Genomic DNA, 9,605 nt, shown 5'->3' with positions numbered 1-9,605 from the left:
GGAGGTAGGAGGCTTGCGCCCCTCACCCCACCTCTCGCCCCTCCTGGTACCTTGGGGAGGCTGTCCCTCCAAGGCTCCCCCAGGGAAGGGGGAAGGGCCACACCCAAGAGGCTGGAGGAAGACACTGGGTCACGGGGCTTGTCCTGGGAGTGCTCTGGGCCTGTGAATCTGCTCCTTGGTCAGCACCCTGGGGCCTCTTCTGCCCCCAGAGCAGGAGGGGAGGAGAGGGCCCGCTCTGGTGCACACGGCCCGCACCCGCCCCAGCACAGGCACTGCCCTGGAGGTCCCCACACCCAGCCGGGGAGAGTGCGGGCTGGGGGCACCACCTGGCTCCATGCACCCTGCGTAGAAGGGCACACCCTCACTTTCCGGGGAAAGAAGAGGAGAGACGCCCAGGGTGGGAGGGGGGAGGGAACAAGTTTCCGTTCCAAACTCCTCTCCATGTGGGCTGGGCCTCCCAAACAGGTTGGTCCTCATGCTCCTCATGCAAACTTGCAAGGGTACAGGTGGCCTGGCGGGGGTGGGGGGGAAGGGTGACAGGTGAAGGACACCCACCTGGGGCTTCCCGCAATGGTTCCCCGAGCCAAGCACTCACAGGCAGCAGGCCAGGCCTGAGGCTCAGGCCATCCCCTCACCCCACCAGGCTGGCGTGTTACTGACATGAGCTCCGGGTCACTGACGTGGACTGCGGGCCAGCATTGCGCCTGGCACTTCCTGGGCCTCGGCGCCCAATTTCCAGGAACACAGGTACGGCGGCTCCCCACTTCACCAGCATGTGACCTTCGTTGGGAAAGTCACTTCCCTCCCAGGGCTCTGGTTTCCTCATCCATGAAGTGGCCGCTGAGTCTACTCCTGGTAGGGCAGTGGAGAGGACTGAACGAGGCGGCCCACGGAAAGCTTTTGGCTCAGGGCCTGCCACGCAGCAAGACTCTGTAACGTCAGCTGCTGTTACCATCATGGGAGGTTTTATCAGTCCCTTTAGGGGTGTGAAATCTGAGGCCCAGAGAGGTTAACTGACCTGCCCAAGGCCACACAGCTAGAAGAAGATGGTGGGGAAGATCACCCAGGTCTGCCTTTCCATTGTGCCCACCTGTCTCAAAGGCCAGCAGGTCTCCTGGACCTACCTGGGCACCCAGAGAACCCTGGAAATGCTTCCTGGGACAAGACCCCCATTTCCAGAGGGGTACATGGAATCAAGGTCTCTGCAGGGAACTCTAGCAGGCCATACTCAGGAAACTTTGCGGGGGAGCCCAGCTCTGGGTTTGAGCCCGGAAGCTAGGTGCTGGGTCTGGGCCCATGGTGGGCAGAAGGGCCTTGAAGACAGGCCTTGATCTGCTTTGAACACCAGCGCCGCTTTCCTAGACAGCGTACGAAAAGGGGGCAGGAGCACCCAAGGGAGGCCGCAGACTCATCTGCTGAGATCCAAGGGGACTGGGACCAAGGGGGCCTGGCCGAGGGTAAGCCGTCTGTTGCCTGGCTCTCTGGGCTGGTGGGGGGCTGCCCCCAGGGATCCTGACCCTGGGCACCAGCCGGGAGTTGTGACAGAAGGATTCCTATGCCGCCCCACCCAGTCAGCACGTTTGCCAACAGGCCAACTCTGCCGGGGGCATGAGGTTGGCAGTGGCGCCTCTGAGGGTGCCCAGGTGCCATGTGAGAGCCATGGAATTTTACAGCCACTTTTACTCCAGTGGAACACGGCTCCCAGCACGAGGCTGTATCGCAGTGTCTATTTAATTTTGAGGTTTTAAGTCCTCAAGAGACGGTTAAACAAAGAACTTTTTACGAGATGTGAGATGCAGTAGAAACGCGTCGGGAAAGCGCACAGGGAGATGTTTGTGGCTGGGTGTAAAAGCTGTTCTAGAAACCTCATCCGCTCGCACATACACACTGAAATCCAGGGCCTGAGGGAGCCCAGCCCCGCTCCCACACCAAGGGCGAGCCTTCTGGCGGCAGCTGGTGGGGACCGGCTCCGACAGAGTCGCGCTGGTCAGTGTTGGCCGGCACAGTTGGAAGACCCCCAGCCTCACGACGGCCTGCGGATTGTCTTCAAAGTGCAGGTTCCTGGGCCCACCCCCCAACTCGGACTCTGCAGGCCTGCGGTGATGGGTCCAGGGGAACCAGCATTTTGAACAAGCTCTCGGGAGACTCTGAAGCACCCCGAAGCCCAAGAACCTAGAGAAAGAGACAAACGGAAGGTGGGGTAGAAAGAGCACAGGCTGCCAAGGCAAAGAGACCCGGGTTCACATCCCGGCCCTGCCCCCTGAACTGTACGACTCTGGGCGGAGCCCTCGTGCCTCAAGCCCTGGTCTGCTCGCCTGTAAAAGTGACACAACCTCACCCAGGAGGCGATGGCGGGTGAGATGGCAAACTTCACCGTGACCGGCGCGCCGCCTGGGCTCGGACCGCAGCCACCGTGGACGTGAAGGCTCTGCCGCTGGAAGGAGGGCGAGCAGGGCATCGTCCACCTAGAGGCCAGCTCCCGGGCTCCCACAGGAAGCGGCCTGTGCCAGAAGGAAAAAGACTCCAGCAAAGACTGGGAGAAAGAAACAGGGGACAGGGAGAGGGTCCGGACGGAGAGCTGAACATCGCGAGCCGAGGGACGCACCTCTGCACAGACCTCACTCCCAGGGTGGTCCCTGCCGAGCCAGGCTGCCAGGCTGGGGGTTCCTCCTGCCGAAACCCAGCCTGAGGTGTCTACACCCCAGCAGAGCATCTCTAGACCCAGGTCCCAGGGCAACACCCCCCCTGCCCCCAACCCCGTCACCTCACCTGTCCACCCTCAAGGCTAAAACCTGAGAGGAGCGTCCAGGGGGACCAAGATCGGGCCGTCCACCAGGACAGCCAGGTGAACGGACTCAGGGCCAGGCTCAGGCCAACGCAACACAGCAGCCCCTGCCTCAGGCAGACAGAGGAGGGCCAAAACCTGGAGGCCAAAACCTCTCAGGCTGGCCCATGCCATTCCTCCCTGGCACAGAGGAGGAATTCTGATCTCAGATAAGTAGGACCTGCTGCTTCCTGCTCATCACTGGCCAGAGACCTCGGCTCAGGCTTCCCCTCTTGCGGGGGGAGGTAAGAGTTCCTCAAAACCAACAGGAAACTCCTACAGGGCAGGGCTGGGGTTTGCTGACCTTGTCCCAGTAAACAGGATAGTCAACAAAATTACACATCAGGCACTTCCCACCCCCCTCTGCTGCTGAAAATGCCCCGACAAACAGCTCACAAACCCCAGAATGGGGAGCCAGGGGGGCAGTGGGGGCGGGAGGAACGGAAGCATGTCAGGACCAGCTGACAGGACTCACCCACAGCTCTACCCTCGCCTGGGAAAGAGGTCCAGGGCAGACCATTAAACGAAACAAGAGCAAGCTGCAAACCAGCAGATCTAACAGGACTTGGTTTTAGGAAATTAAGCAAATGGTAAAAGTACATGTGGGAGAACCTACCCCTCCTCACTCAAATCTCTGGAGATAGAGATCAAGGGAGACTCTCACTTTCTACATGACATTAAAATCAAGACATTATAGGGACTTCCCTGGTGGTGCAGTGGTTAAGAATCCACCTGCCAAAGCAGGGGACACGGGTTTGATCCCTGGTCCGGGAAGATCCCACATGCCTCGGAGCAACTAAGCCCACGCGCCACAACTACGGAGCCTGTGCTCTAGAGCCTGCGAGCCACAACTACTGAGCCCCACGCACCACAACTACTGAAGTCCGTGCGCCTAGAGCCCGTGCTCCACAACAAGAGAAGCCACCACAATGAGAAGCCCACGCACTGCAATGAAGAGTAGCCCCCACTCGCCGCAACTAGAGAAAGCCCACACACAGCAAGACCCAACGCAGCCGCCAAAAAAAAAAAAAGCCTAGATGGGAGAGGTGGAGGCAGGGAGCCCTCGGACACAGAACAAAGGACCCCAGCCCAGGATTCCAGGACCTGGCTCAGGTCCCACATCCCTGCCTTCTTCCCGATGAGTTTGGGCAAGTTGCTTCCTCCCTCTGAGCCCCAGTTTCCATGTCTGTAAACGGGGGATCAAGGCCACTCCCTGAGGTTCCGCAAATGACCAAAGAGGTCACTGATAAGGTTTGTTTTACAAATTATTAAGCAGCTTATACATACACCTGCTATGATTAGGGAACACGTTCTAGGACACCCTGTGCTACCTTCCCTATATCAACATATTTAATCTTCAAAATACCCTAAAAGGAGGCAAGGTGCTAATATTATCCTCTTTCCATAGATGAGGAAACTGAGGCTCAGAGAGGTACAGTGACTGGCCCACAATCACTTGTCGAGCACGTGACAGCTGGGACTCAAACCCAGGTCTGACTACAAAGTCTGGGTCCTAACCAGTGCACGCTCCTGCCTTTGGAAACTGTTTTCCAAAGCACAGGCCGAGGAACCCCTGTCCCCAAAGACGTCCACGTGATCAAATAAGTGTGGGGAAACACGACTCGCTAGCCCCCTCTCAGAGACTCGCCATGCTCTCAGTGAGCTCTGAGCCATCCTTCAAGGCTCTGAGAAGTCCTGCAGCACAGACTACGACAAGGTATTTTTCCCAGAGTCACCTGACCACTGTGACGAAAGAAACTGGTGCTCCACAGAACATACCTCAGGAAGTATGGTCACGAGACAGCATGAACAACCACCCAGAGTGACAAAAACCAGGGGCTCGCCATACAAGTTCACGCCAGCCTGAGTATGGCAACCACGTTCTACTCAGCTGGCCACTGAGTCAGGAGAAGGAGGAAGAATTCTGTTTTCCGGCATCTCTGCCCTAGAAGCCCAGGCCTTCCATAGAGAAGAGCAAAGGGCTGCAGGGACAGAGACACCACCCTTTGCCCTCCAGGCACCTGCTCAGGCGTGGCTGGCCTGGAGGGTGGGGGCCCAGTCCTTACCCTGCGGACGGCTCTGCTATCTGCGAGTTGGCTGTCGGTGCTGAGGCTGGCCCACATCTGTCTGGGCAGGGTCCTGGCATTCCTTTTGCTCCATGGAAGCTGCCTCCCTACAAGGAAGCAAGAGCTACAGTCAGTAGGGACGTGTGTGACTATCAGCGTTACCTGCTGTGCTGCCGACAGTTTCGGAGCCCCTGCTCGGTGCAGGGCCTGGGCTGGGCTCTGGGGTGATGACAGGGAATCAGACAGTCTGCGGGGGATATGCCAAGGCAACAATTACAACTGGCTGTTGAGAGCCCGGAGCTCTGCTTGGGGGAGCCCCGGCCCTACGGGAACATGGAAGAAGCACTAGACTTAGACTAGTAGGGTCAGGGAAGGCTCCCCAGAGAGGGTGTTGCCTGAGCTGACTGCTGGGGAAGAGTGGCAGTTGGAGAGAGAGCATTCCAGGGAGAAGGACCAGCACGTTTGCCTGGAGGGGAGAGAACACGACATCTAGAGCCTGCTGAGTGTTCCTGGCTGGATCTAGGACCGGAGGCGGGAAGTGGTGAGAGGTGAGCTACAGCAGGGTGAGCTGGATCCAGGCAGAGACATACCCTCAACCCAGACACATGAGTTCAACTCAAACACAAAACCCAACCATCATCTATAGTCAAGAAGCGTTTAGTGAGCATCTACTACATGCCAGGCACTCTGCTCAGAACTGTTCACAGGAGTGAACAAGACAAGTTAGGAGGGTGGGGAGAGAAGTGTGGTCAGGCTACAGCAGGGTAGTGGGAGTATTTAAACCAGCCAGGCGCTGCGAGTGTGGCCCAGCCATCAAGGAAGGCCAAAGGATAAGGAGGAGTTAGCAGGAAGGGGGGCGGGGAGGCGTGGTTACACAGACAAAGGGATCGTGAAGCCTTTCAGCTGTTTACACCACTGAACATTTATCACACCTACTCAATGCTAGGCACTGTGCTAGGAGGAAAGAAGCAGGAGATGGTCTCCAGCCTCACAGGGAGACAGTCCGGCAATCCCACACAGAATGAGGGCAGCTAGACAGTGAAGCACCTGGGTCTATAAAGGCACAGAAGCCATGGGAGCCAGCCCCTACCCCTACCCCTACCCTCCTTGGCAAAGAGAGGGATACCCATGAGGCTGGGAAAGCCAGTCACTCGCCCATGACAGAGACAGGCCCAGAACTCAGGCCTCTGGACTCACTGGCACTGACTCTTCTAACCCTTCCTCTTCCAGGAAACACACGCTGACCACCCCTTACACGTTCACCCACAGCTAATGCCTCTTTCCTCTGGGCTGCCTCTGTAATATTTCTAGTATTATGCTGGCCACTGTATCAACGTATTTCTGTCTGCCTCTCCTCCCAGACTGTAGCCATTCCTGGCCCAGACCAGGCACTTACCAAAGGATGGTTGAATGAATGAATGAATGAATGAGTCAAGGGATGGAGAGATGGTGTGCTGGGCTCCAGGGCCCCAAATCCAACCCACCTGACTCCCCGTGAAAGCCTGTGAAAACCCAGAATCACCTCCACTCTCAGGAGAGTCAGGAAGCAGGCCGATTCCTTCGCTCCAACTCCTGTGGGCGAGGTCCAGGCCAAGCCAGCTCCCTGAGTTCTGACCTACTGGGACATCCTCAGGAGCCTCCACTGTCCAGAAAGGCTATTCGCAGTTTGCAGAGGAAACAGCTTCCTAGTGGGTGTGCCCAAGGGATGGAGTATTTGGTTGAGTTCCAGGGGGAAGTCACAAATATTTCTTGGGCTCCTGCTCTGTGCCTCACAGCCCCCGGAAGGCAGACGGGCATTAGAGCTAACCCCAAAGAATCTCTAAAACTGGGAAGACAGGGAGGCAGGGGCCAGTCATTCATGCCCCAGCACCTCTCCAAAAGCCAGTCCTCCAGCACTGTCATCTGTCCTTGCCTCCCCTCCTGAGCCAGAGGAAAACTTGACCTTCACGAAGGCAATGCCAGTGTGACTGAGCCGTGGGCACTGCCCAGTCCCTCTGAACAAAGCTCTCACTCCCCCATCCCCTCCACAGGAGGGATCACCAACCTCAGACCTCCTCCTCCTCCTGCCTCCAGTCTGTCTGTCTGCCACTCTGCGCAAAGGGCAGGATACAGTTCGTCAGGGGTAAAAGGTACTCCTAATGGAAAAGGTGGGAGAGGCCCCTGGGAGCCTTTCAGCTCCCCCAAATCCTTCCTCCACAATTTAGGCCCAAATTCCCTTTCCCGCCCCAAGCTCTCTCCCTCCTCATCCCCACACCTCATACTCAAAAGGCTTCCGGGGGTAGGGCAGGAGAAGAGCCCTCCGGGGAGCATGGTCACCAAGGGGCGGCCCCACCCTTCCAGCCAAGTCCCCACCAGGACGAGGTTGCCAGCCACCCCCCAACCATCTCTCCTCCTTTCCAAAAAAGGCAGCATGTGCATCAGCTAAGAAGCAGCCCAATCTTGGTTCAGTCCAGTCCAGACCAAGGGAAAGAAGTAGTCAACAAAAGGAGCAGAATCATCATGAACCTCAAGAACCAGCGGCTATGCTGCTTCAGCTGGGGAGCCAACTTTGCTGGGTCTCCAGCCCAGACCTCATCAGACCTGGCTCTCAGGCCCATCTGGATGCACAGGACACCGGCAGGGTCCGGAGCCTCAGACCCTGGACTGGGCTTCCCAGCAACCCCAGCCCAGACAGGCCCCACGAGCCTAGCCAGGGATCTGCCCCCAAGTCAGGGCACAGTTCCAGCCCAGTCAAGAGGAGGGAGGGGTGTAAGGGAAGAGGAGGGGGCCAGGAACCCAGTAGAAGAGAGCAAGGGGAACCTTTGAAAACAGAAAAAAAAGCTGCCAAGGAGAAAGCCCAGAGGTGGAACCTCTAGTAAGGGGGGCGTGTGTGTGTGGAGGGGTGAGGATCTGGGGGAACCCAGGAGATGACAAGGGGACCTGGGGAGCCGAGGCGGAAACTCCCGGTTATGTAGAGCGCAGGGAGGCACTGGGGTGCCTGGGAGGGGGCTCGCGCGCCGCGGCACCAGGGAGAGGCGGGGGGGCCCCGGTGACCCGGGGGATGGGGAACCCGGAGGTAGGCCGAACTGAGCTGCCGCGGGAGGTCCCCAGGGAGCCGGCCCTGGCGGGCAGAGCCCAAGCTACCCAGGGTGCCCGGGGCCGGGCAGCTGGCCGGGGACGTACAGGAGTGGATTTCGAGAGGTGACAGCTCGCACCCCCTTCCCCACCCCACCCACTCACCTGGGCCCGCCGCGCGCGGCCGCCCAGCCGGCAGCCCCGAGCCCCTGCTGCTCTGTCCCGCCGCCAGCGGCTGCGCCCCTCCGGCGCCTCCTTTTGTTTGTCCCTCACTGCACCACTCAGCCTCCTCCGCCCCGGAAGTGACGTCACCTTCGGGCGCGAAAGGGGCTACCAGGGCGTTGCCATCTTTTTGAGGGGAGCTCTCCTCACGCCTGCACCCTCTCCCTGCAGGCGCCATGTTGCTTTGGGGCGGAAGTAGCGGAGCCCGGGCTAGGCCCCCTTAAAGGGACAAGGACGGCTGTAACCTTCGGCGCCTGCGGACGAAGGGTGAAGCGGCCGAGGCAGGGGTGAGTAGCTGGTGCTTGAGCGTTGCTGCCCCGCGGTCAGGTGCCGAGGCGGGAGGGCCTGGAAACCGGTTCCAAGGTTGATTGTGCCAGACTACTCGCTGCGTTTGGTGCTTCTGATATAGCGGAGTGGCTACGCTGAAAGGTTGACCCAGCCGGGAGCTGTTGCGCGCGCTACTCGCCGACCCGCACTCGGACACTGGGACCCGCCAGGCTGGTCCTCTCTGCACCCCCATCCCCCGCCCCACCCCCACCCCCGCGATCGTACGGTACCGGTGGGGAAGAGGGAGCCCAAGGCAACTGGGCGAATTCTGGGCAGAGCTGGGGTTGGAACCGGGTGCCGGACTCCAGCTCGACAGCTCTAGGGATCCCGAGTCCTCGGAGTTCCCAGATGGATAATAGTAACGGCAAGCACGCCAAAAGAGAATCCATACAATGGAATACTATGCAGCCGCTAAAAAGAAAGTGTTCAATATGCACTAATATGGGACCACTTCCAAGATACCGTAGATGGAAAAGGGAAGGGGCGAAAAGAACAGCGCTGATCGGTGCTACCGTTTGTGTGAAAGAACGCGTGTGGGGGCATGGGTGTCTGCCGGTGTGTGCACCAGCCGGCTGGTGAGATGCACGAGTTGTTAACTGTGGTGGCCTCCGACAGGAGAACCGGGGTCGTGGGTGCCCGGACAAGGGGGAAGAATTTACTACCAAGCGCACAGGTTGGTTAAAAATAAAGTGGGATGCTGCAGATAATAACTGGCTCCCATTTATCTAGCTGACCAGTGCCTGGTTTCAGCTCTCCTGCTGGGAGGTCTTGTATTTCCCCATTATTAGAGGAGGAAACAGTCTCAGAGATTAGGGACCTTAGTAATATCTCATAGCCAGGAAGTGGAAAAGCTGGAATTTGAGCCAGGGAAGATTTTATGCTAATGCCCACCATTCTTCCTCATCCCACTCCCTCCTGAAAGGCTTTTTTGTTATCAACCATGCAACACTCAGCTTGGGTCCTGGCACCCAGCAGGCATCCAGCAGCTATTTATTGGCTGTTTATTGACTGAGCAAGTGGAACAGACAGGAGACAGGAGACAACCAGCAGTGCAAAATGAAGAGAGGCACACATTGGAGGCCAGAACCCTTTCCAGCCTTGAGACTCTGGAC

The 9,605-nt window shown here is 58.4% G+C and overlaps 1 protein-coding gene across 1 annotated transcript; it reads right to left on the bottom strand.

Annotated features, from left to right (window-relative positions):
• Positions 1–817: 817 nt before the first annotated feature.
• Positions 818–8,686, bottom strand: LOC308611676 (uncharacterized protein; the record flags this gene model as incomplete). Its single annotated transcript, XM_081260373.1, has 5 exons — positions 818–2,172; positions 2,339–2,501; positions 4,891–4,997; positions 8,110–8,256; positions 8,429–8,686. 5 exons carry the CDS (start codon positions 8,684–8,686, stop codon positions 2,047–2,049), a joined length of 801 nt encoding a protein of 266 aa, XP_081116499.1. The 3' UTR covers positions 818–2,046.
• Between the last annotated feature and the right edge of the window lie 919 nt (positions 8,687–9,605).

Source organism: Mesoplodon bidens, assembly GCF_964165515.1.
Source record: "Mesoplodon bidens genome assembly, contig: HAP1_SCAFFOLD_1725, whole genome shotgun sequence".
NCBI classification, from domain to species: Eukaryota; Metazoa; Chordata; class Mammalia; order Artiodactyla; family Ziphiidae; genus Mesoplodon; species Mesoplodon bidens.
This window is presented reverse-complemented; position numbering and strand designations above follow the sequence as displayed.